The sequence below is a fragment of the Alosa alosa genome, chromosome 6, assembly GCF_017589495.1.
Source record: "Alosa alosa isolate M-15738 ecotype Scorff River chromosome 6, AALO_Geno_1.1, whole genome shotgun sequence".
Lineage (NCBI taxonomy): Eukaryota > Metazoa > Chordata > Actinopteri > Clupeiformes > Clupeidae > Alosa > Alosa alosa.
In genome coordinates this window covers 4,858,111-4,883,285 of record NC_063194.1, presented here as the reverse complement: position 1 = coordinate 4,883,285, position 25,175 = coordinate 4,858,111, and the positions used below count along the sequence as shown (strand labels likewise).

The window sequence follows — 25,175 nt, the reverse complement described above, 5'->3', positions numbered from 1 at the left end:
TATCTGTATTAGAATAGTGTAGTAGACCACACATAGTAAATGGTTTGGACCCATACATGTCTTGTATCTCTGCCTGAGAGATTAAAAAAAGCAAAAATATATAATATATATATATACTGTTAACCCCATATAAACAAAAAGTACTAATTACCAAATGATTCAGCATTACCCAATATAAGCGCTCCCTCAGCATGTCACCTATGACTGAACTATGTGCCCTAATCCAGTTCACTGACCTCCACGCCTGTGCATCAGTGCTGGCTCTCCTCCCGGAGTGCAGGGAGCTTGGAGCTCCCTGTTAGCACTAGCTTTAGCATTAGCCAGCTTTGCTCCAGTCTCTATGGCTCCTCAGAGGATGACACCACAGCGGTGCTGGCTGTCCCGTTTGGCAAGAGGGACAAGAGCAGAAGGCAAATCTCCCCTGCTGGCAATGTCAGTGCTGGCATGTGACGAGAGGGAGGACAGATACAGAGAGCGAGCAGAAGAGAGGATGAGAATGAAAAAATAAGAGCGATAAATGAGAGGGGCAGAAATAAAAGAGAGGAGACAGAGGTAAATGGGAAAAGCAGAGGAAATAAAAAAGTAGATGAAGTGTGTGTGTGTTGGGGGGGGCAGAAATGGGAGACAAGCAGCTGGGTATGCCTTGCTTGCAGCAACAATATGATGCAATGACTTTAAAGTCAGATTTCCATGGCACCTTCACAATGACCAGCATATCGCCAGACATGGTATAATAATCATAAACTGGGTTCATGACTGGGCTGTGGTCACCCTGTATCTTTTGAGGCCAGCTCACCACAGTGCCACAGTGCTAGAATGACCTGCTTTAGCAGTCAAAAATACCCCAGTAGCATAAATATCCCAGTGACTGGCCAGCTTCCTCGTAATACAGGGGAGGCGCATAGAGAGAGAGAGGAGAGAGAAAGCGCAAGAGAAGGGGGGATAAGAAAGATTGTAAACACAATCTTCAAATGTCGAGAATATATCTTCACACCAGATGTTACAAAAATACACAAGAAAATTGGGTTCTATTCAGGCTTTGTGGATGTGTTCTTTATTCAAAGAGCCGAAAAATCCGTCTTATCCATATTTACAGAATTAATGTGGGCTGAATAGAATAAGACAACAAACTTGACCACTAAACGGTTTCGGATTTGAATTTTTTAATAGTCCTCCTGACAAATTTCTCCACAAAAAAAAAGAAAACAAAAAAACTTGTATATTCGACCACTGACGAAACAAGCACACAGCCTCACAGTGTTGGCAGGTCTATTCGAAACAAAACCAAAGATATGTTAAACCGATTCCATCATTAAGGCATAAACGCAATACATTTTAAATTACTCTTAAAATTAATCAGTCATAGCTAATCAACACAGAACAAACATTGCAACTATTTCTGTTTACATACTGTTAGGTTTCCTGTGGAACATAGGAGGGAGGAAACTAATTTCATCTTTTTTTGTTTGTTTGTTTGCTTACTTAATAAAGAAAAATAACATTAGCATCCTGTATGCCCCTGCATGGGGATAGAATATAACAGCTTTCAGCCCCTGACGCCCCACTACAATTGCTTTTACAATGAAATATATTTATCCTCATGCATGTCTGTACAGCATTAGTGAAAGGCAAAGGTACAATTCCGAAGCAACCTCACCCCCTTGGGGAAACAAGGGGCTTCTAGATGAGCCTCAGTTTCTATTTTTTAGCGTAATAGAAAGGGGGCTGCCATCTTTGACTATGGCCACAATACGGTCACTCTTTTATTACTTTTTTCTCCAATCATTTTAACCAACCCCCCCCATCATTACAAATATAAGACCAACGAAAATGAATAGGCCAGGGCTTTCCTGACGATTTAGCTCAAGCTGACAGTACTCCTTGGGTAACTAGAAACAAATGTAAAAAGAAATAATCAACAAAAGTATTACAGCTCAATAAACCACAGGCTTCAATATACACTTATCTATACACACTTACATTAAAAACGTTATAACCAAGCAGTTGCACTGTCAAGTACTTCAGTTTCAGCCAAAAGGTTAACGGGTTTTACTCTGATAATACAGTATTTTCAACTCCACACAGCACAAGGTGGAAGTTAACAGAAGGGAAACGGAAAGAGAGAAACCCACCACCTCTATAGTGGGGAGGATCGGCCTCAGCTACATGCTACTGCTAGCGCCATCATCGCCTTCCATAGAACCATACTGTGGGGGAATTGGTCAAGTATTTAATGTGCATTTAATTCTAGAGACTATTCTAGAGAGTAGGGCTGATTAAAGGGATGTTTACATTAAGCACCAATAACCGTGGGGGTAAACGGCCAAATTATCAGGACTTGATGCCATCGTTTCCTGAAACACCACTTGGACAAACAACTACACCTCTACTTTCTCCTTAAATACACTTAATACTCTCCATTTTATCCTTTCATTTCAATGAAAACATAGTTGACCACAACAACTGGGACCAACCACCTCTCTCTCTAAAACTCTTCACGGACAAACACTGGTGGTGTAAGGTGTGACAGTATCAGATGTGTGTAGTGATGTTCTAGTGTTACACAGGACTGTCCAGAGAATCCTTCTTCACTAAGCACATGTTCCACTCTTAGACCTTACTGGCATAGTGACTATGGAGGCCAGAGAGTGGTCGAGGACTGAGCAGCCAAAACCCATCAATCCCATTTGTTTAAAGGTATTATACAGTAAACACTTGCCTCCCTCATCCCACTGCCAAGATACTGTGACTTGGAAGAGAATTCCGGAACAAATCCCACTGAGTCGACTTACAACCAAGAGAGACAGGGAGGCCTTGTCCAAGTTAAGGACAGCAGACTCAAATTCAAACTCAAGAGCGACCCACTGCTCAAAGGGGGCATACTAATGGATTAGGTCCATCTGACGACGCAGAGGTGCATTGGTGATGTGGCAATGGCAGGCTAATTTACAGTGTCACCATTAGGCCACTTTCACCTTTCTCCAACCTTAGCTCCCCTTGGGTTGACGTCAGATCTCTCCTGATCCTGATACACTTGTCATGCCAGCGAGTCACCACCAAAATGCAGACTAACAACAGAAGGAGGGAAGGAGAGTGTGCAGCTCAGATGAGAGCACGCCAAGAGAAAGAGAGGAGTTAAAACCAAGAGTAGGGCAGGGCGGTGGGGCTTAAGGGACGAGTGAACTCAAATGTACAACACAAACATCTTTTATCAAATAAAAAGGAACAAAGTTAGCAACATATTACTAAGAATGAGAGTTAAAAATGGAACAAAAGAGGAGAATGAATCTGTTCATCCACAAGTGGTGCTGGTCCTCGAACGCCGACCTCGTGCCCAGCCTGGCCCCGCGTCGTCTTGCTGGGGGCTAAGAGCGCACCTCCTCACTCTGTTTACCTCCCCGGTCCTGCAGAGGGCGACAGAGAGCACACACAGGAGAAATGAGAGGAGTCGGGTCATGGAATATGAACAGGGCTTAATGAAACTTCACAGAACAAGATATGGGCTATTGAGCTCAAACAGAACAAACACAAATACACACACACACACACACACACACAGACACGACTAATAAATTAAAAAAACAATATTACACATCAGAAACAGAATTCTTCATATGCAGATCTACCTTGGGGGCACTACAGAGAACTGGGATACTGTTGCAAGGGAGAAGGGAAACAGGAGACAGGAATAGTTTATTAAGAGAGTGTTCAGACATTTGTGAGCATGTGTGCATGTGAGTGGGAGTAGGTGTGCAGGACGGGTGTGAGCAACTCCGGCTGGGCTCAGCCAGGCTCGGCCTACCTCTGGCGGGGGCGGCTTGACTGTAACGGGCTGGGAGGAGCGGCGGGGTGGGGAGGGCTTGGGCTGGGCCTGCTGCTGCACCGTGTCGTAGTACGTCACTCCCCCGTAGACCTGGGACTGGGCCTGCACACAGCGCAGAGCGGGAAGCCACCCCGGGTTAACCAGCACATCAAACTAGCCATACAGGCAGAGGTCAAGTGATGTGTCTGACCAAGATGATGGCCTGCCGTACAGGGACAAACAACTGAAAAAACACTGAGGACACTTCCCCCATCGTTCATCACATCTGACACAATGTAATTTATCCTTTATCCGCTACATCAGTACGGTAAATATATTTAAATATTCAACTGCTGAAAGTGACTACTCATTGTGAACATGAGCCAATAAATCATATTAATATTCATAAAGGTGTGTAGAAACAGGGGTGTCACCTGTGGGTTGGGGTACATGGGGGGCAGCGTGGCCCCTGGGGAGTAGGGGAAGTTGGTGTTGCTGAAGGTCATGACCCCGGGGGGCGGGTAGAAGGGGGCAGCCATGAGCTGTTGGGGCGGCGGTTGCCCCGGCGACATGGAAACAGGCGGAGCGGCGTAGAGGGCAGGGTTGGGCATGGGTCCGCCCGACTGGTGAGGATGGAGACCTACAGAGGACAAACAGAACAGAGACAGGAGAGAGAAAGAGAGAGCGAACAAAATCTGTTTAGATTATTCATTCTGAAACTGTACATAAAGAAGATGACCAAGGCTATAGTGACAGACAGTGAAAACAGAGCATCTGTCAGTTCCCTGCAGTGCTCACATCTCCTCAGCAGCTGGGAGGAAACCAAAGCAGAGCAAAGCTAGAGGACACGTATTAAATGCCATCAGGACAAAACAGACACACCAGGAGGAGAAAACACATCAAACACATACAATTAAATGTTATTTACTAAATGCCAAAAACAACTATTACAAGCTCTCCCACACACTCAGAGAGCAAGAAGGACTACGGCATAGATACTAAAAAGATATGGGGGCGGAAAAATACAGGAAAACATGCAAGCCACATCTGCATGACCACAGTGACCCCGCCGTGATGGGATTGGACATGGCAGCAGCACTGACCTGGGTGGCCCGGGTGTGGGAGGTGCATCTCTGGCTGGACCAGCATGCCCTGGGGCGGGATGGGAGCGGGGCTGTCGCCGTGGGCGTAGATTGGTCCCTGGTAAGACACTGGAGGGGACAGAGAGAGGACAGAACACAGGAACAGAGAGAAAGGTTACAGGTGGAGCCACACAGCAGGAACATTCTAGAACACCACAGTGTTCTTCAGCTCATGTCTAGATTAGACCACGGCAGTGCCACTTAGAACAGTAAAAGACGCTTTAATGCTTTCCGGAAGCATTCACAGTTGCATTTACGTCTTTTAGCACATGCTTTTAGCCAAAGTGACTATTTCCCCTAAATTGAGCTTTTTGTGAGAAAACAGTAGACATGTGATATCCTTTTATACAGAGTTGGACATTTCCATTTTCTAACTACTCACATCTATCAAGTCAATATGCTATGAAGCCAAAGAGCTCAAACAGTTTACTTATTGTTTATTTTGGCCCAAATTCAGCATAGTCATCCGATACAGCAAGAAAAGTGCTTATACTGCACTTCACCTGCCAGAGCCACAATTCAGATTTTTCCAGTTGACTGGTAGTCGTAATGTTAAATCTGAAAGTGCCACAGCAAACAGTGCGACTACACCCGTTCAGACATGTCCTCTGCACCATCTTTGATCTTTGTCAAACAGATGTCCGACCCTTCAGGTGATTCAGATTCTTACATGTGGACATTATGTGTGAGCGACACCGGCGCACATGAACAGAATCTCTGCGTGCATGTTCTTCGCTTTGTTCAGACACAAGCTCATTTACATAATGTCCATCCAAATTCAGGGACTAGTGTAAGAGTTAAGTTCGAAGTTCCAAATGTCAGGATATATTGTTCAGATATACAGGCCAAACGCTTGATATCCGCATAACATGTGGATTCATACCCATGTCTGAAAGCAGCAACAGAAAGACATACGCAAGTGTGCTTGTTCCCACACACACACACACACACACACACACAAATTAACAGTATGGAGTATTTGTGCCCCCTGCTGGTGGATGGGGGGAATGCACTCACTGGGTTCGAAGTAGTGGCCCTCCATTACTCCTATGTGCAGAGGCGCCGGCTCGGGCACCGGCCGCTGCCGTTGGGACGAGTAGCGCTTCGCCCGGCCTCCTCCCACACCCTGCGGAGGACAGAAAGGAGGGGTGGGGGGGTGAGAGAGACATCCGCTCCACGCGTAGCTTTCCTCAGACAACCAAACAGCTGGTTCTATAGAACACAGCAGCTCCACTGTAACAATCAACTCACCATCTCATCCATGTTGGCGTATGGTGGTGGTGGTGGCGCTCCACCCATGTGCATAGAGCTGGGAATACCTGATGAGGGGAACACCACGAAAGAGAAACAAGAAGAGAAAGAGAGCACAGAGAGAAAGAGAGAGCACAGAGAAACAGGGAGGGAAAGGGAGAGCACAGAGAAACAGGGAGAAAGAGATCACAGAAAACAGGGAGAGAAATAGAGCACAGAGAGAGCACAGAGAAGGAGGGAGAGAAAGAGCACAGAGAGAGAAAGAGGGAGAGAAAGAGAGCACAGAGAAGAGGGAGCAAGAAGGCACATGTGCAGGACAAACATTAAGTGATGAGAGGACTCAAGATTCATACACAAACAGCCTGCTCTGGGGTAAATCCAGTTTTTAAGCTGCAGTCATCTGAGAGACTCCTGTTAGCAACTCTTTCCTGTACTAAGACGATCCACATTCCATCTGCTCATTGAGACACAAACAAATCTTAACTCCGATTCCACACCTTAAAAATGAATTGAAAGGAAAATAAACACATCTCATAACATAGCCTTTCATCATCATCATCATGAGCAGCAGCATAACACAGCACATCACATAGCTGAAATAGGAACATTTATAAGGAAGGACTGTGCATTCACCGCTTTCTAAGATGAGTCTGATCCCTCATTCTAAACCTCTTTAAAAGAACCCAAATGGACCCAACAGTCCTTATTAGCATTAGAAATCACACCGCCAATGTGGGAACATTTACTTCAAAGCACTTCAGCAGACGTACGCGTACGGCTATTGAGCACTTGTGAAAGGCGAGAGTACAGTCTCGCTTCCAATTGGAAATGAGCAGAGGGGAAAACGGCGCGCACCAAGGGGGCACAGACTGCAGCCCAAGTGGATTTGGAGCGTTACATCACACGCCACTCAAATCTGATTTTGTGCAGAACAGCTGGAACTGAGAGACATACTGAAGTTGCATATTCCCATCCAACATCTTCAGTGTCAAATTTACACAGACAGAAACACACAGAAATGAACGCCTGACTGGAGAGCGCAGGAAAAGGAAATAGGAGGAGAATAAAGAGAAATGTAAAGTGAGTGAAGTACCTTCGAGGACGCAGACGACACCAGTAGGGCATACTCATTACAAACGTCATTTTACGCACCATTTCATACTGGTCTGTAAACTAAAGCTGCATAATGCAGTGTCCCTGTTCTCTAATTTTAGGCATGAACTGGATGTCACACAGAGACAATTGACTAATAGACTAACCAGATACGAGTGTCACATCATTTAAAAATCTGACTTGCGACTAATTGCAACATGGCTGTCAGAGAGAAAAGTAGTTGAACAGGAACACAAGGAGGCTAACCGAGATGTAAACTATGGGGTTTATTTTTTATCCATCAGCCAAGTGCCACTAGCTGGTCATAAAGTGTTAATTTACATGCACAGCGGTAGGTCGTCTCCCATTCTACCTCCTAGGATTTATTACATAATCGAGGGGCTTAAAAGCCAATGATTCATACATCCGTTTATATATTCGGTTGAGTTATGCAATGAAAAGCTGCCAAACAGCCATTAGCTTGAAACGGAGGGCAGTAAGAGCTTCTTAACAGCTTTCAACAAGTTTGAAATGAATGAATCAAGTTGAAGAACAACTTTAACACTTTGCATTACCTTCACCTTACTCAATTCATTCGAGTCAGGGATGTCAAAGATACACCCCACACATGAAATGTGTTCTTGCTTGTCAAAAACAGGGTTCCTACACATTTTGCATTTCAAAATTCCATACTTTTTCCATACTCAAATTTCCAAACTTCTCAGTAGATTTTTCTGACCATATTTTTGACATCGCGGCCACTTCTGGTTTGGGATAACTCGGTGAAAACAACGGTATGGACAACTGAAGTGAATTAAAAAATGACACTTAATATTCGTCCATTTAGCTTGGTCATTTTTAGTTGCATCATAGTTGTATCTTGTCGATGGGGACTGACAGTTAAGCTACAGAACAGTAGGAATGTGATTACTGCAAATGCAATAGTCTGGAAACACAAATATTTCTCCATACCCTTGTTTCTTTTTTCCATACTTATCCAGACCTGGAAATTACTAAAATCAAATTCCATACTTTTCCAGGTTTTCCATACTGCGTAGGAACCCTGCAAAAACCATCCATTTCCTTCCACAGTTCTCAATACAGATTTCAACAGTCACACCAACCAGACACAAACACCAACAGGGACACAGGAGAGGGCAGATGTGGACAGCTGTGAAACTCACCCCTCAAGTCTGTGCGCAAGTACGACGGCGGGCTCTGGGCCCAGTTCTGTCCGGCCAGGCTGAGCCGGGCGAGGTCCTGGTCCAGGCCTGTGAGGGGGCCTGGGGCTCCGCTCTCCCCCTGCCCGCCCTGCCAGTGGTCGCCCTTCATCCCCCCGCCACTGCCACCGCCACTGCCACCGCCACCTCCAGCAGGGGGCGCTGAGGTCTGCGGGAGCACAGGCTCGTCCAGAGACGCCTGTTTGCCCATGTCCGAGGGCCGCACTCGAGTCCTGCGGGCAGCCGAGTACGACTTCCTCTCCACCGGCCGCTCGGGGGGCGGCGACGAGTCCCGGCCCACCAAGGATGCTGGGAAATCGGACGCCCCTCCACCGCTGCCGCCAGTGCCTCTCTGTTGTAGTTGCTGCTGCTGCTGCTGCTGCTGGGAAGAGGGCAAGGGGTCCTGCTGCTGCTGTCGCCGCGAGAACTGTAACGATGGGGCCGTCGCCGCGGCAGTAGCCGCCACAGCAATGTCGCGCTCCGCCTTGCTGTAGTGGCTGTAGCTGGAGCTGGTGAAGGTGGTCGTCATGGTGATGGCAGGCCCCTCGTCATCCAGGTCGTCGTCGTCGTCCACGTCGCCTAGGTGCCTTACGTCCTCCACCACCACCGAGGGGCTACGCTCCGACTGCAGCCCAGGCCCAGGGCCCCTGGTTCCCCTCAGCCGCGGGCCGCGCTCCCCATCCACGTGCTGCGGCCGCTGGGAGCGGGGACCGGCACCGTTGGGGCCCCTCTCGCCGCGGCCCTCGCCCCGGTGGAGGCCAAGCTGCTGCTGCAGGCGGCCGGCCTGGAAGCCTCGCCCGGCGAGGCTGGCCGAGGGGTGGGAGGAGGAGACCCTGGGGGCGGAGGGGCGCGGGCCGGAGGGGGCCGGGTGGCTGGGGCCGTGCGGAGGGCCCGAGGACTGGGGCCCCGGGAGAGGAGGGGCACTGCGGGCGCCTTGCCAGGAGCGAGGCACAAACTTCTCAGACGGTAGGTCTCGGTAACGCTTGTCACGGGACGGGGGAGAGCCGTGCCTGAGGGGAAGGGAAGGGAAGAGAGGTTAAGACGAGTGCAAGGACAGGGACGGACACACATACACACACACACACACACACACACACACACACACAAAAAAAGGAAAAACACACAACATTAATCAATTTTGAGCCAATATCCCAACAAGCCTCAGAGTTATAGAACACATACACTAACACAAATGAATCGGAGTCTCATCCTTATTTCGCAAACATAAACGATGAGGGCTGTATTTTCACCAGGATCTGACTGCATTTATGTTCTACTGAAACGCGAACTAAGGTGCGTGCGTGCACCTGGGCTTGCGTGGGCGGTATTGTCGTCCTTCGCTGGGTCCCGTGCCGTTGCGGATATCGTAGCCGTAGTAGGCGACCAGCTCCTCGCGGGACTTGGGTGCTTGCTCCTCTTCTCGAAACTTATCGTGCTCCCAGCGTCCCTCGTCCTTCCACAACTTCCTGTGGCGACCTTTAGGCCTGGAGTGAATGGGGGTGGGGGTTTAGACTAATCATTTTGGTATCCACCAACATGAATCTCATCAACAACACACACATACTGATAAAAGACCTTACAAGAAATCTTTCAATTCCAACTCCTATTAATTCCAAAACAAGAACTAACACTGAGTAATACGATACATATTACATAAGGATTATGAACTCCATATTTCCCCCCTCCCTTTTTATTTCTAATAAACAAAACAAACTTCGAATATGATTTTTGGGCAAAAGTCCTACCATCCATACATTCATACATACACCCATCCATCCATCCATACAGCCATCCATCCATCCAGCAATCAATCCATACACAGCCATATCCTAAAAGCACCAATTTCCACCCCTTTCGTTCGAAAAATTCTAAAACAACAATGTTTAATAACAGGTGTGTAACAGGTGTGTATATTTGAACAAAATCTGGTTTGGTTCTTAACGGGAGCATTGATTGTCTTAAATTTGATTTTGTTCACCGTGCTCAGAGTTTGTGGCTGGGCTGGTGGGTGCCTATTTCCGCCCACTCACTCGGCACATCAACGGTTAGACCGAGAATTCTAGTCACAAAATCAAAATTCCACTGGAGCTCCAAGCGGATTTTTACACGCAGCCTTACAACACTGTTTACAGCTCTTCAAGTCACGGTAAAATGTAATTTTTGGTACATAGCTAATTTAGATGTACTTATGGGGTGGGTGCTTGCGTTTCTTTAGGGATCCGCCATATTTCTAGTTTGTATAGAAATTAATATTAAGTGACACAAACCTTAAAGGGCAGAAATAGGGGACATTCCAATACATACATACACCCGTATATCCATCCATACACCCATCCATCCATCCATCCATAACACCTATACATACACCTATACATCCATACACCCTTTCCCTCTTCTTCCTTGTTCCATACCTCTCCTCCTCCTGTGTCTGGCCCCTCACGTCGTGCTCGAAGAACAGGCCCTTGCGGGGGATGTACGCAGGGTTTTTACGATCCTCATCGTCGTCCAACTTCTGGCCCGTTTTGCCCACGCCCTTATTCTCAGGGTCGTCTGTACTCTCCTGTGCAGGCCAACAGACACACACAAGATCTTTCTGTCAAGCTGGACATCAAAACATACAAACACGCACAGACACAAACACAATGCAAAAAGGGACACAACAAGATTTTCACTGCACCACCCCTAGTATGCACAAAAGATGTCTCCCCCTCGATATCTCACTCACACACACACACACACACACTTTGTGCTCCAGCCACTTCTTTTCTGAGTCATGTGGAAAGCTATTTTTATTCCAACCCATCCCTGCAGCCTGTCCTTGGGAGTGCACTCAAACACAAAAGCTATGCATTTATTAGAGATCGGTTCAGTTCACAGCTAACATCTTGACAAATGGCATACTTCCTATATCGCCACACCAATACAAATGTATGCTTGCTGTACATGGTGCTTAAAAGGTGAATGATTAAATCCAGTGTGCTGTTGACAATTAAGCGTGGTAAGCTGTTTAATAACACCGTTGTGTGTGTGTGGATACAGCATTGTGATTGAGTGCCTTGCACGTACCTGGCCGTCTCCACTTTGCCTTTCTCCGGCGAGGTTGCTCTTGTCCTCCGTCTTGGCCTCTTTCTCTACAGTCTCACCTTCTTCTTCTTCTTCCTCCACCTCCTCCTCCTCCTCCACCACCACCTCCACCACACCCTCAACCTCTGCTTCTGCCGCCTCGAGCTCCACAACGGGGCCATCCGGTTCGGCAACGGGGGCTTCAGCGGGCCGAGATGCATCTTCCTCTGGCTCGTCCTCATCCTCTTCTCCTCCCTACAAAAAGCAGTGAGACAGGTTGAAGTCATCTTGGGTACCCCAACAGCACAGACAGAACAATACACCTTGCAGTCTGAGAAATGTAAAGGGCCCTTCATGGAGTACTGCAATCAGTTGTGCATACAATGTTACATAATCCTTCGATTATCACTCTGGCTAGGAGGAATTTCCCTTCACCCCCATTCAGTTGGCCAACAAGGATACATGCCACAAAGCATTTTGACTGTACTTTCATAAGTTCCTCCATAAGTTTCAATGGATCCTAGAGATGGAATCTTGCCATGGGAGATTTGTTCATTCCACCATATAGGTTACCATAGAGCCAAAAGTTGAACAGAGATGAAATGGATATCAAAGACTAAATGGATCACTCCATGGTCACTACAGAAGACCATTGGACACCATCAACATCATTTTTGAGACTAGAAAACCAACCAGATAGACTGGACAAAAGTCTGATGTGAAACACCTAGGCCTAAAGCTTGAGCCATTAATACCAAGCACAACAGATCAGCAGACTTCAAACCAGTCAACCATCAAATCAGCCAAGCATACCTGCATAACAGACAGGCCAAATGCATTGGTACATAGTGATCATATGAAATTAAGCAAGAAAAGGAAAAAAAAAAAGTTCTATTCAGCCTTCATTTATTCCACTTTTAAAGAAATTAGCTTTTAAATCTTTCTCCAACTATAAACTCCACCCCCTTTTATATAGCACTTACTCCAACAAAAGCCTAGTTCAACAAGACAGCTTTCAGAATGTCCCAACTGAGCTCTTGGCTTCTCCTAAAGCATTTATTATAATGCAATAGACAACATTCAGGACGATATGAACCACCAGACAAACTCCCGTAAGTCCTCTCTTGCCCCATCATATTCAATGAAAGACAAGCAGTGGGGATAGAGGAGAGGAAGGGGGGCGGGGCGGGGGGGTGCATGCTGGTCCTGATGCAGAGGAAAAACAAAATGGCCTGGGCTCTTCTCAGAGACGGGCTGAGTGCTGCTAGGAAGGAGACAAGTGGAAATGTACCCAGCCAACTGAACGCAACCATCACCGGCGGACAGAGACGGGTTGCTAGGACACCAGTCATAAAAAGTCTGCCTTTTGGCAGTGGAGGGAGAGCATGAGGTGGGGAGAAGGGGAGGGGTGGTGGTGGGGGAAGAGAGAGAGAGAGAGAGAGAGAGAGAGAGAGAGAAAGAGAAAGAAATAAGGAAGGATGAAGACAGATGGGAGAGGACAGGGAAGGACGAAGAGGTGTAGAGAGAGAACAAGAGAGAGAGAGAGAAAGGAAGCCATCTGGATGTGCCGGGGTATTCCACAAGCTGTGGTCCCATGTGGGCTGAGGAATTATGTAAGCAATGACCAACCACAACTCTCCAGAGGTCCTTCTCTTCCAAGCAATCAAACAGCTGACCGTGCAAACAGCTGTAGTAGCCATTTGGACCGCCAGAGCCACCGTCACATCGCTCCCAAGATCAGCTGCTATCAAGACCAAGCATCTGAGGATAACAAAATCTATGAGCCGCTGTGCTAAGCCTACCTAAATCTCAAAGTCACAGCACTGCAGCCAAGTCTCTCTTGCTTTCGTCCCAATCACATCAAACAGCATCCTGTCCTTGTGTGCCTCTGCTCTCTCAACAACAACAACAACGACGACAACACCGAACACAACAACAACAACGACAACACCGAACACAACAACAACAACAACGACGACAACACCGAACACAACAACAACACCGAACACAACAACAACAACAACAACGACAACACAACACCAACACAACAACAACAACAACAACGACGACACCAAACACAACAACAACAACAACGACGACGACACCGAACACAACAACAACAACAACGACGACAACACCGAACACAACAACAACAACAACAACGACAACACCGAACACAACAACCCCAGTTTACTGGTGGTCTACAACAGGCCGATATCAGAGCAAATGACTGATCACTTCTGTTCTATCCATGTTGTCCCAAATTATAAAAAGCTCAAACTCTGTGACCAGTGCTGGCATATAACGACCTGAACACTCCACCACAAGAACACATAAAGAGTAGGCCAGTCAGGTCAAGTGTTAAAGCAACTGATGGTTGCAAAAGGCTGGTAGAGAGACTGCTTGCCCTGTGCCATTCCAGTCCCTGCTGCAGGTCATAGAACAGACAGACAGACATGCCTCCATGATGACTAATAGCAATGCACTGCCACAATGCATGAGGGGCTGAGATGACGAAGGGGGACTACTAAAGACTATTAAAGATGCTCTAACCTCCTAATGCACCAGGAGTTATTGTGCCAACTCACCTCTGAATGTGAGCCATTCTCCTCAGGATCTGCACTGTCATAGTCTGATAACACCGCTGCGAAGAAAAGAAAGTGAAAGTTAACAAAAACTGTATTCTGTGTGCCATGAGATAAATATTAAAGCACACCCTCTTATTTATCTGACACTAACTATGGCCACTAGTGACCAACATAATCGACCAAAAATGTGGTTAAATAAACAAAAAGCACATTTGGTTCATTTAAAGTTGGCAAGCAACAATTCACAACAGCAAATCAATTAAATAGATAACAAGTAGAAAAAGAAGATTAAGTACCTTCACCTACACCATCTTCACTTTCCTGAGGGATGAAAGAAAACATTTGTTAGTTAGCTTGGGCCCTGGCCATAATGGGAAAAATTAAAGCACGAGCATGTGGACTTCAGAGTTAACGATCCTATAGATATTCACTATAATTACTATTTTAGGTACTGGCACTCTTATGTGAGATGGTATAGCCTAACGGCAAATGGAATGCAACGGCAAGCAGAATCACACACTAGTAGGTTAGGCCTACTGTGAGACCGAAAACGGGCCCTCGCGGTGAAATCGTTTTGGCGCTCTGGTCCACGCACATCTGTTTATGCGCCCAACGTCACAGTGGCTAAGCCTGTGCTTTAGCTTAACACAAAATATTGTGGTAGGCACAGAACAGTGAGGAAATCAACAGCACTAGCAAGTGATGTTGCATCCGCGTTGTTCAACACACTAGCCATGACCCCCTGAAAGCCGACTGTTAATGTCAAAATCAATCCTGGGAACAAACGTTACCACAAAGTTATGTAACCAAAATAACATTCGATTATTGATTGCAAAAGAAGACTCACTACGAGCAATTGGATTTCTTGCCTTTCCGCGATTGAGCACAATAATGAGCAGCATTATCCCATTAAAAAGGCGACACCTCTTGAATAATGATTGCTTTCAAACTACTGGAGGGTCAAAGATGCCTTGTTGATGGTGAGTTGCCAAGACTTCCGTTACAACGTTACAACTGTTACTTCAAGCCCCTAACACTAACTATTAATCGTGTTTAAACGATGTATCAGATGTAACAACAATCTACTCCTATAGAACTCTTGCTAACCAGTTACCCCGTCAATGCTACCATTGACGTCGATGCGAGGGCTGGCTAGTGTGAACTGGTACAGGCTAACTACTACTTAACAGACATCTCAAACGTTTACCAACTTAGCTGGCTAGCTAGTCAGCTAATATTTAAGTAGTGCCGATTTTGCTAACGTTTTTGGACATGACTGATGACCGACTGAAGAAGTTAGTCGGGTTGAGGTAATTATCCTTTTCCTGTGCAGTTGGATGAAGATAGTTGCCTGACTAGGAAACTTCTACATGAAACCAAGCGTAATTTCTTCACTACGCTAGGTTAGCCAGTTAAGATCGCTACCACCAACTCAGAGGGGGGGCACTCACACACTCCGATTCGTCATCGCTCTTCTTCACAACTCGAACAGATGGCGACTCCACGGGCTCAGGTTCCTTTACACGGGTCTTTGCTCCAGGAGAAGATGGTCTTTCACCCTCCGAACCAGAGGCAGATTCGTCCTCCTCCTCGCTGTCCTGAGACGCGCGCCTCCTTCGTCGTCGCCGGTCCGCCATCTTAGCACTGAAGGAAAGGAAACCGGAACATTGCAAGGAATTGTGGGCGTTTTGTCCTGCGTCACATCCTCATTGCGAAACGCTTACGTCAATGCGTCAGGTGTTGTCAGGAGGCGACAGCTCAAGGCGACTAAGAGGAGAGATTTAATGTTTGTAGAAAATATCAATAACCTAGCCCATATTTAGTTTTAATAAAATATATTATATGATAATTGACTCTAAACTACCTTGAGGTTGGTAGGCTACGACAGTTTCAATTTGTAGTGCCATTTAGGCCCTAGTGGGCTTGTAGCCTAGTGATATTATGATACTTCCATATGGGCTTTAATTTTGATGACACCCAATGGAATGCCTTACACCCGCACAAACTAATGCTAATTTAACGACCATTTGTTTTTACTAATATAAAGGCCGGAAACCACACGCGCTCAGACGAGCAATTCTAGGCCTAGGCCTGTATTTGAATTAATTTAAAGTGACACCTTTTAAATGCATGAAACGCCTAAAAATCTTAGACGCCAAACTCTCGTTTGAAGTCAACTTATGTCATGTGTCTCTAGATAGTAGGCTAAATAGTACAAATACACTGCTCATTGTGCTCTGATGCAGTTGTGAGCTAGATTTGTAGATCTGACTTCTGCTACAACACCGAGTCATGCCACATGCAGAAGTTTTCTGACGATACTGCAATTGTGGGGTGTATCAGGGACGAGCAAGAGGAGGAGTACAGGAGCCTGGTGGAGGACTTTGTGCAATGGTGCAAACTCAATCACCTTCAACTCAACACAAAGACCAAGGAGATGGTGGTGGAGGGTCAATGTGGAGGTGGTAACAATGAAACAATGTAACAATGAATTTGTCAACATTCTTCTCACCACTGATAATGTGATTTGGACTTGAGACCGTATTTTGCCAGTGTTCCATTTTCTTTCATTTTGGACACCTCATACATTGAGTGACAGAACAAAGGTGATTCGTCATACTATATTTACATATTTGGTATTGTTGGATTCAGTACAACCCCCCCTTTCCAACAAGTCATCATATGTGTTTCTATGATAATCCCTGGCAAAGCAGTCACAAAGTAAATGAAAACATTCTGCATAGATATTAATTTTTTGCATGTCTGCTTATTTTAGGTGTATGTTTACATGTCTCTACTCATTCCATACATCAAGATATTCACATCCAGTCTTTTCTAGTAGGTAAAGTAACTTCCTGACTATAAACATGCCAAGTTTCAAAGGTCTCAGAGCTTGTGTGATTGATCTGCACTAATTTATATGCCTTAACTCACAGACTTTCTAATGTGGAGACACAGCACTCAAAAAATACTCCATAGAAATGCATGGGGCTAGTTTGTCACGCCAATATGGCCGTTGTCTACACATATCCCACCCCTTCCTCGGCAAAACGTTGACATGTGAATACATTGAGCCAATCATGTGGTGTTATGTGAATACATTGAGCCAATCATATGGTGTGTTGTGAAGACATCGTGCCAATCATGTGTTGTGAGCTCGCCGCTGGAGCAAGATTGGTGTCGTGAAGCCTTGCGCACGCGCAGTTCGACCCAAAGACTGTGCCCGATGAGTGCCCATAAAACATTGGTATATGGCCGCCGAGTGGAGGGACTTGCCTAAAAGGACTTTGCTTAACTCCAATACGGACAGGCTATATTTTAGTCCTTTTTTGGTTTTGGGGTGTATAAAAATATCTGTTAATTTAACAATCTTAGCAGTAAAATATTTTTAGCCAAGAATCCATTTCATATATGGGAGACCTTAGAGGTGAGGAAAAACATTGTTGGGTTTAGTTCTACCTCCGGTAGGGGTATCTAAAAAAATTGGGGCCATTGTCACTAGCCTAGTGTGCTTCACCTCACTGCGTGTTCACTGTGTGCTGAGTGTGTTTCACTAATTCACGGATTGGGATAAATGCAGAGACCAAATTTCCCTCACAGGATCAAAAGAGTATTTATACTTATACTTACTTATACTTATGTGTGCAGCAAGCTCCTCAGGATGTTCTACCAGTCTGTTGTTGCCAGCGTCCTCTTCTATGCAGTGGTATGCTGAGGAGGAAGCACAAAGAAGAAGGATGCTGGGCGACTTGACAGGCTGGTAAGGAAAGCTGGCTCTGTAGTGGGAGCTGAACTGGAGTGCATCACTTCAATATTTGATGAAAGGACCCGGAACAAACTAATCAACATTTTGGACAATGAGTGTTATCCACTCCACAGCACTATTACAAAGCAGAAGAGCTTGATCAGCTGGAGACTTCGCTCACTGCCTTTCACAACAGACAGACTGAGGAAGTCATTTGTCCGCAGGGCCATTGAACTGTTCGATGCTTCACTTAAGGGAAGAGGAGAGACTTCTCTGCATAGTCTGTCTGCCTCTCCACCCTCTCCATGTTTGTGTACTGTGTCCACTAGCCACTTTTACCACTGTCTTACTGCTTCACTGTTTGCATGCTATATTAGCACATATTATGCATAACCTCTCCCTCCATCCCACAGCTGGATTGTGGCCACACTTATACCTATACTTAATACTTAATGCTTTATAATCAATACTTGTATAATGGCTGTAACCCTATTACGTCAACCCATTCTTGTGGAGTAGAAAATACATAGCGGACTCCCCAGACCAATGTTCAATCTTATAAGATTGATTGAGCTTGGTCTGGTGAAAGCTGAGGACTCAGTAGTGTGCAGAGCAAAACATCTGGCATCTTGGTGAAATAAAGGTTCATGTAATAACCGATTTATTTATTCAGAATATAGTATTCACATGCAACAGGGGGGCAGCCGTGGCCTACTGGTTAGCGCTTCGGACTTGTAACCGGAGGGTTGCCGGTTCGAACCCCGACCAGTAGGAATGGCTGAAGGCACCTAACCCCTCCCCGAGCACCGCTGGAGCAGGCAGCTCTCTGTGTCGGGATTAGTGTGTGCTTCACCTCACTGTGTGTTCATTGTGTGCTTCACTAATTCACAGATTGGGATAAATGCAGAGACCAAAATTTCCCTCACGGGATCAAAAGTGTATATTATACTTATGCAGTGAAAAGTGTTCAAGGTAAAGAAGGAAACTGAATATTAAGCTTAACTGATGTGTTTCTTTTGAAGTGCTGGGTATTTATATATGAGCCCATCATGTTTAAATTATCATGTTGCATCCATGTTACTTTGCCTTTGCTAGATATTGGCTAAAATATGCTACATATAATGCTGGTGGTTTAGTTGGCCTTGGATAATTAGGGAGTTACAATGTTTTCTTTGGTTTGTCACCAGGTGGCAGCACTGCTCTATAATATTCAGAGCCGTAGGCTATTAGCTCTAAATGGCTCTGAAACTCTCCGTAATAGCATTGATTGATGCTATTGAGAACATTTTGTCTGACCTAGATTGATTAGAAAAGGCAGGGTAACTTTACACCTGCATTCATTTTGTTCTAAATCTAATGTCTCTCTATTTTGTCCCTTGATTTAGGTATATCTCCCCACCAGTTGTTTCTTCAGTTTTAATTGAATATTTGTATAAGATAATGCAGGGATGTGATACAGGTGAATCAGTGTCATTGCATCCTGTCCATGATCCAAATTAGCCATACGTTTCTTTCTTACTTTTTGTCTCGCTTCATGGATATCACTAGATGATAACCCAAATTGAGTGATTCATGCAGTGTTGAGAATGAGTTCTGTTGAGACAGTTGATTTTGCAATCAAAAGAAAAGTGAAGTGGTTGTTGATTTAGGATGCATCTGTTAAAGCATGTATTTTGCAATATGAGAATGGGAACTGAAAGTGTAGATTTAGCATTTTTCAACCAAATAATACAACTCCCTCCACATTAATTGGCACCATACTGAGTAAAAAGAGGTGATGCTTTTTGACATACTGTATATATTTTTATAATTTATCTTATTCGCACAATGAAAACAATAATGAAAACAATTGATGAGGTGATCAAGGAAGTAAGTTGCGGAGAAAAGTGTATTGCTTTTCCTTTAAGTTTTTTGGTAGGTTCGATTGGTTGCTGATGCTGAACGGTCTGTCATGCACACTGATATATTGTCGGCAGCTGAAAAGAAACACATTGCATCTTCATCACTCTGAAATAAAAGCTGATGATTTTATTGTTTAAATGCAATACATGATAAAAAAAAGGATGTCAGAATATATTCTGAGTAGGTACTCAATACAGTTTAAACATTACACACGGCTTTAGCTATGTAAATAAAGACAGGTACGGCACTCTACATTTAATGGCCCTGTTAAAGTTGAGATCTGAGTCACACAATGAAAACAATGAGGAAAAACCCAATCTGGAAGTGAAACAGATTCTTGAAAAGAATACCTCATAATAAAATAAATATTTCTAACAAAAAACACATCTGCCATTGTAGTAATGACAGCCTATGAAGTTGGAGAATATGAAGCAAAGGATCTGAGACCATTCCTCCTCACAGAATCTCTCCAAATGGTCCAGATTCCTGGGTCCTCTCTTGTGCCATCTCATCTTTCACCCACTGGTTTTCCATGTTTAGCCTGTTGAGGAGTGAATTCTTTAAGACAATGCCGTTCCCCAGAGAGTGAATTATTTTCCTGGCTCCTTCTAGAATTCTACGCGAACGTTCTATAGTTTCAGTGTTCTTAACCTGTTGAGGAGTACAGTCACAAATATGGTTATCTGCTCCACTAAAATATGTGATCAGATGCAGCTGGGCCCCTGGGAGTACGATCACAAATATGTGATTAGAACGTTTTCGAAAAGGTCTATACCATGACGCAACAATTACCCTCAGGGACTTTTCTGCCATTAAACAATTTTAAGAACACTGAAACTATAGAACGTTCGCGTAGAATTCTAGAAGGAGCCAGGAAAATTATTCACTCTCTGGGGAATGGCATTGTCTTAAAGACATTGTCTCACTCCTCAAATGGTTAAAATTGTTTAATGGCAGAAAAGTCCCTGAGGGTAATTATTGCGTCATGGTATAGAACGTTTTTCGAAAACGTTCTAATCACATTTGTGATCGTACTCCCAGGGGCCCAGCTGTGTCTGATTACATATTTGTGACCGTACTCCTCAACAGGTTAGATCAGGGGACTGAAATGGTAATGCAGGAGCTTGATTTTGTGTTCAGTAAACCATTTTTGTGTTGATCTTGAAACATGTTTTGGTCAATTAACCTGCTAGATGGCCTACTTTTATTCTTTTTGCAGGGACAGACTCTTTTATTTATACATTTCCAGGCAGCAGACAGTAATTGTTACTCATGTGAATATCTTCTGTCTGCAAACCTAACTGTAGCATATATTAACCCTTAAAAGTGTGGGTTTTTGAACATTCGAACATAAGATTCCGTTCTGCAACAATTCAAGGTTCTAAAATTCTATGTTGAATTCAATGAACCCAGATATTCTTTAGAACGTTCATTTTCCAATATCCCCATCACACCAGATTGATGGTACACCTTTAAGGGCTAAACATACATTAGGCAATTAGGAAGATAGAATGGAAATTCAACCAGGGGCGTCACTGGACCCATTTTATTGGGGCATGTATCCCATTGAACTGCTGTGCCCCAGTAAATAAGTTTCTTGTTAATAAAAAGAAGTTAAGTATTTTTAGCTCCTGTTGCCTTGTTGGCAGCAAATTATTATTATTAGCATTAGATTGGACTGTGCCCAGAGGTTTGTGTGACATCCCTAAATTGAACTTAATGCTTAATTTAGCTGACTGTTGAAACATTTCATTTTGAAATCAAAGAAAAAGTGAAGTTATTGTTGATTTAGGATGCATCTGTTGAAGCATGTATTTTGCAATTGGAAATTGTGAACTGAAAGTGTAGATTTAGCATTTTTCAACCAAATAATACAGCTCCCTCCACATTTATTGGCACCCATTCAAATGACTATTAAAAGGAGGTATACAAATTATATGTTTCACAATTTATCTTATTCTCACAATGAAAACAACAATGAAATGTTTATAGACAAAGACAACAAAATGCAGTTTGCGTCTAACCAGAAGTGCAAAAAAGTGCAATGTGATATAAAAAGCATAGACAGGTGGTGCATAGACAGGACAAGATATAGTGCAGTGTAGACAGTAGTACAGTTGGATTACAGAGGGTGGTTTAATATAAATTACTGGCTTGGTTGGTTGTCACTAGGATTCAGAGCTAGTTCTATCCAACCTTGTAGAGTAGCAAGTTTACTCTGAGTAAAAAAAAAAACTAATTAAGAATTAAACATGGACACTTAATGACAACCAACAGAAAGTCTCACAAAAAAAATGTAACTGAAGCTTTTCCCATTTTATTCAACTTCTTTAAATTAATCTGTGTGTCTCTGAACTTTCAAGTGGCAATCCATGACTTCCTGTTTCACTAAGGTATAAAAAATAAAGTGCTGCAGAGGTCAAAGTCATTCATCAACATGGTAAAAATAAGAGAATATAATTCAAATAAAGGGAAAGTGTGCTGCCCTTTGTAACTAGGGATTGCTTTGCGAAAATGTAGGTATTTGCCTAACTTAGCTCCATACCTGGACATTTTAAATAAAAGAAAGTCTATCTCTGCCAAAACAATAAAAGTGGGCCATAAATGGGTCATCTAGCAGGTTAATTGACCAAAACATGTTTCAAGATCAACACAAAAATAGTTTACGGAACACAAAATCAAGCACCTGCATCACCATCTCAGTCCCCTGATCTGAGCATGGAAAACCAGTTGATGAGCTGAAGATGCTGAATAGAGGACCCAGGAATCTGGACCATTTGGAGAGATTCTGTGAGGGGGAATGGTCTCAGATCCTTCGCTTCATATTTTTCAATAATGGCATGAGAATAAGATAAATTGTGAAAAATATCATTTTTATACTTCCTTTTACTTCTAATTTTAATGGACGGCAATAATGTGGAGGGAGCTGTAGGCCATTATTTGATTGAAATATGCTAAATCCACACTCTCCTATTTCAAAATACATGATTCAATGCACTTTTCTCTGCTACTTACTCCCTAAACAACTCCATCAGCTGGAGTTATTGCAAATAAACCTTAAAATCAATATCTTGACTTTTATATGCATTTCATCAAGCAAAGAACAACAGTGATAGTACACAGGGGGAAACATCTTTGTTACACAACGATTTTCATAGTAATTGTAAAAAATATGTGAATATCTTCTGTATGCAAACTGAGCAGTACTAAACATTGCCAATTAGGATGATCGGATGACAATTCAACCGAATCTGATTGATTTTTATAGTGCACTTAATAGCAGACAGTCGCAAAACACTTAGAGCCCATGGACCCTGCGGAGTATAGTAAGCGATGGTGACAAAATTGGAAATACGGTTTGTAAATGTCAATTTGTTTTTTGCCCTGCATGATGCTGTTCCTTTGCGGAACAGGTACTGGGGAACTTAAAAGCAGGACCTTTGGGCAGGACGTCAGGCCCAGAGTATGGGGTGGTGGTTTGGTAAGAGGGGTTGGGCGCCATGCTGTCGAAGCATCTCCACCTGGCCGCTCCCTCTATCAGACAACACTGGTGCGGTATGGTCTTGATCATTCCTTCCTCCTCACACAGCAGAGCCAGCGCCTTCTTCCACTGCAAGGGGAAATAAAACACATTAGTGTGTGTGTGTGAGGGAGAGAGAGAGAGAGAGAGAGAGAGAGAGAGAGAGAGAGGAGAGAGGGAGGGAGGGGTGAGCTGGTGAAACTCGGAGAAAGAAAAAAAGAATAAAAACAGAGTGTCAGAAATAGAAGAGGAAGAAATGGATTGGAATGTCACTGATGCAACAACCTTCCTTTTGGCCATACTTGACAATACCTTCACCTTGCTAGAAGCAACTGTTTGTCAATGCTGGACACATTTTGTAGTAAGAAAGTTAGAACACCCACAGCTATGCAATAAATGTAGAATGCAGTGGTCAAATTGCACATAACTAAAATCTTAATTAAATTAAAATGAATTCAAATCATAATCATATATCTGTGTGTGTATGTCTGAGTGTGTGTGTGAGAGAGAGAGAGAGAGAGAGAGAGAGAGAGAGAGAGAGAGAGAGAGAGAGAGAGAGAGAGAGAGAGAGAGAGAGTGTGTGTGTGTATTATATTGTGGCATCTACATACTGCATTTTGAGCGCAGCACACTGTCTTTTTTGTGTTCTGTTCCCAGTTTCCCTGGCAACACTGCTGGCTGTACCAGGCCTCAGTGCGGTGAATGACGTCTGCTTCACGTAGAAGGTAGCCATGGTTAGGGAGGTTGGGGTACCGAGGCCTTGTTTTACTGTGGCCACAAATCTCTTGGATATTCTCAGCTGTGGGGCAGCCGGGGGGGAAGTCAACAGAGTCTGCCAGAAACAGACAAATAATAAATACAAATAAATAAACACACATATAAAATGTTTGCAGTTCACAAACATGCCCGTATAAGTTCAAAACATAAGGACTCAATAGATCTGAATTAAAGTGGAGCTCTTCCTCCCTACAAAAAACTGAATATGACCTACCTTCCGCTGCACTTGCTAAACACTCAAACAATGCCAGCACCAACAGCAGTCCCAGAATCCTTGTCAACGCCATGGCCGGTTTTACTGTGTTGTGTAGACTACAACAGCTTCTGCTCTTAATGCTGTTCAAGAAAATCACAACTCCAAGAAAATAACTGTTGTAGTCACAAGTAGGCTATGCAGTGCAGAGTCTGATTAAACAGTATCTCGAATGTTCTTTGAGAGTGAGTCTTTGTGTTTATAAAGAGGTAATTTGGCTGGGGGTGTTGCAATAGTAGTTTCATTTCACTTTTCTGTAATTTGAGATACTTCCCTTACTGGACAAGAGCATGAGGAGGATGATGATGATGGGGAGGTGGCTGGAGAGCACAGAAGATGAACTACCAAATGAGCACAATAGTTTTCAATTCAAGCTATACAGTCCCTGATACCTGCAAAAAAGTTCAATAGCCAATCAATTCATCAGCTTTTATCGCTTTGTCAAGGTTTCATGTCAAAATATGGTTTAGAAAAACTCATTCATGCTTTTATCTCCAGCTAGGTTGATCACAGGACCTCCTAAAAAGATCAACAAACAGCTTCAGATTATACAAAATGCAGCAGCTAAAAGAACTAACCATATTACTCCGATACTTAGCTCTGCGCTGGCTTCCAGTAACTCACAGAATTGCCTTTAAAGCACTACTGCTTGTTTATAAATCACTAAATTGTGCAGGTCCAAATTATGTGATCAGACATGCTTTAGTACTTACCTTCCAGACCTCTCAGGTTAAACCTCCTGCAGCTGTGGCCTACTGGTTAGGGCTTTGGACTGGTAACCGGAGGGTTGCCGGTTTGAACCCCGACCAGTAGGAACGGC

At 44.2% G+C, this 25,175-nt stretch overlaps 2 protein-coding genes across 3 annotated transcripts; both read right to left on the bottom strand.

Moving 5' to 3' along the window:
- Window positions 1-1,146: 1,146 nt before the first annotated feature.
- Window positions 1,147-15,827, bottom strand: casc3 (casc3 exon junction complex subunit). 2 transcript variants are annotated; one of them, XM_048245383.1, is made up of 14 exons: window positions 15,610-15,827; window positions 14,455-14,479; window positions 14,159-14,214; window positions 11,574-11,825; window positions 10,919-11,067; window positions 9,815-9,991; window positions 8,472-9,517; window positions 6,196-6,263; window positions 5,962-6,070; window positions 4,906-5,013; window positions 4,237-4,442; window positions 3,803-3,925; window positions 3,627-3,654; window positions 1,147-3,404 (listed from the first exon to the last, which is right to left on the bottom strand). In XM_048245383.1, the coding sequence occupies exons 1-13, from the start codon at window positions 15,793-15,795 to the stop codon at window positions 3,637-3,639; spliced, it is 2,523 nt and encodes an 840-aa protein (XP_048101340.1). In that variant the 5' UTR covers window positions 15,796-15,827; the 3' UTR covers window positions 1,147-3,404; window positions 3,627-3,636. The 2 variants fall into 2 exon arrangements, with proteins under 2 accessions (XP_048101340.1, XP_048101339.1); XM_048245382.1 differs by lacking the exon at window positions 3,627-3,654.
- A 5,850-nt stretch (window positions 15,828-21,677) lies between these two features.
- Window positions 21,678-24,520, bottom strand: LOC125295846 (extracellular matrix protein 1-like). The gene is made up of 3 exons (XM_048245381.1): window positions 24,317-24,520; window positions 23,937-24,157; window positions 21,678-23,415 (listed from the first exon to the last, which is right to left on the bottom strand). The coding sequence occupies exons 1-3, from the start codon at window positions 24,387-24,389 to the stop codon at window positions 23,173-23,175; spliced, it is 537 nt and encodes a 178-aa protein (XP_048101338.1). The 5' UTR covers window positions 24,390-24,520; the 3' UTR covers window positions 21,678-23,172.
- Between the last annotated feature and the right edge of the window lie 655 nt (window positions 24,521-25,175).

Excerpts from the sequence above, each read along its gene's own strand:
- casc3 (XM_048245382.1), bottom strand. The coding sequence starts at position 15,795 with ATGGCGGACCGGCGACGACGAAGGAGGCGCGCGTCTCAGGACAGCGAG. Across the intron at positions 9,992-10,918 it reads CAGACACAGGAGGAGGAGAG|GCCTAAAGGTCGCCACAGGA; the intron begins GTATGGAACAAG and ends CATTCACTCCAG. Across the intron at positions 6,264-8,471 it reads CTTGCGCACAGACTTGAGGG|GTATTCCCAGCTCTATGCAC; the intron begins GTGAGTTTCACA and ends TCCCCTCATCAG.
- LOC125295846 (XM_048245381.1), bottom strand. The coding sequence starts at position 24,389 with ATGGCGTTGACAAGGATTCTGGGACTGCTGTTGGTGCTGGCATTGTTT. Across the intron at positions 24,158-24,316 it reads TTTAGCAAGTGCAGCGGAAG|ACTCTGTTGACTTCCCCCCC; the intron begins GTAGGTCATATT and ends TGTTTCTGGCAG. Across the intron at positions 23,416-23,936 it reads TGTGCTGCGCTCAAAATGCA|TGGAAGAAGGCGCTGGCTCT; the intron begins GTATGTAGATGC and ends TTCCCCTTGCAG.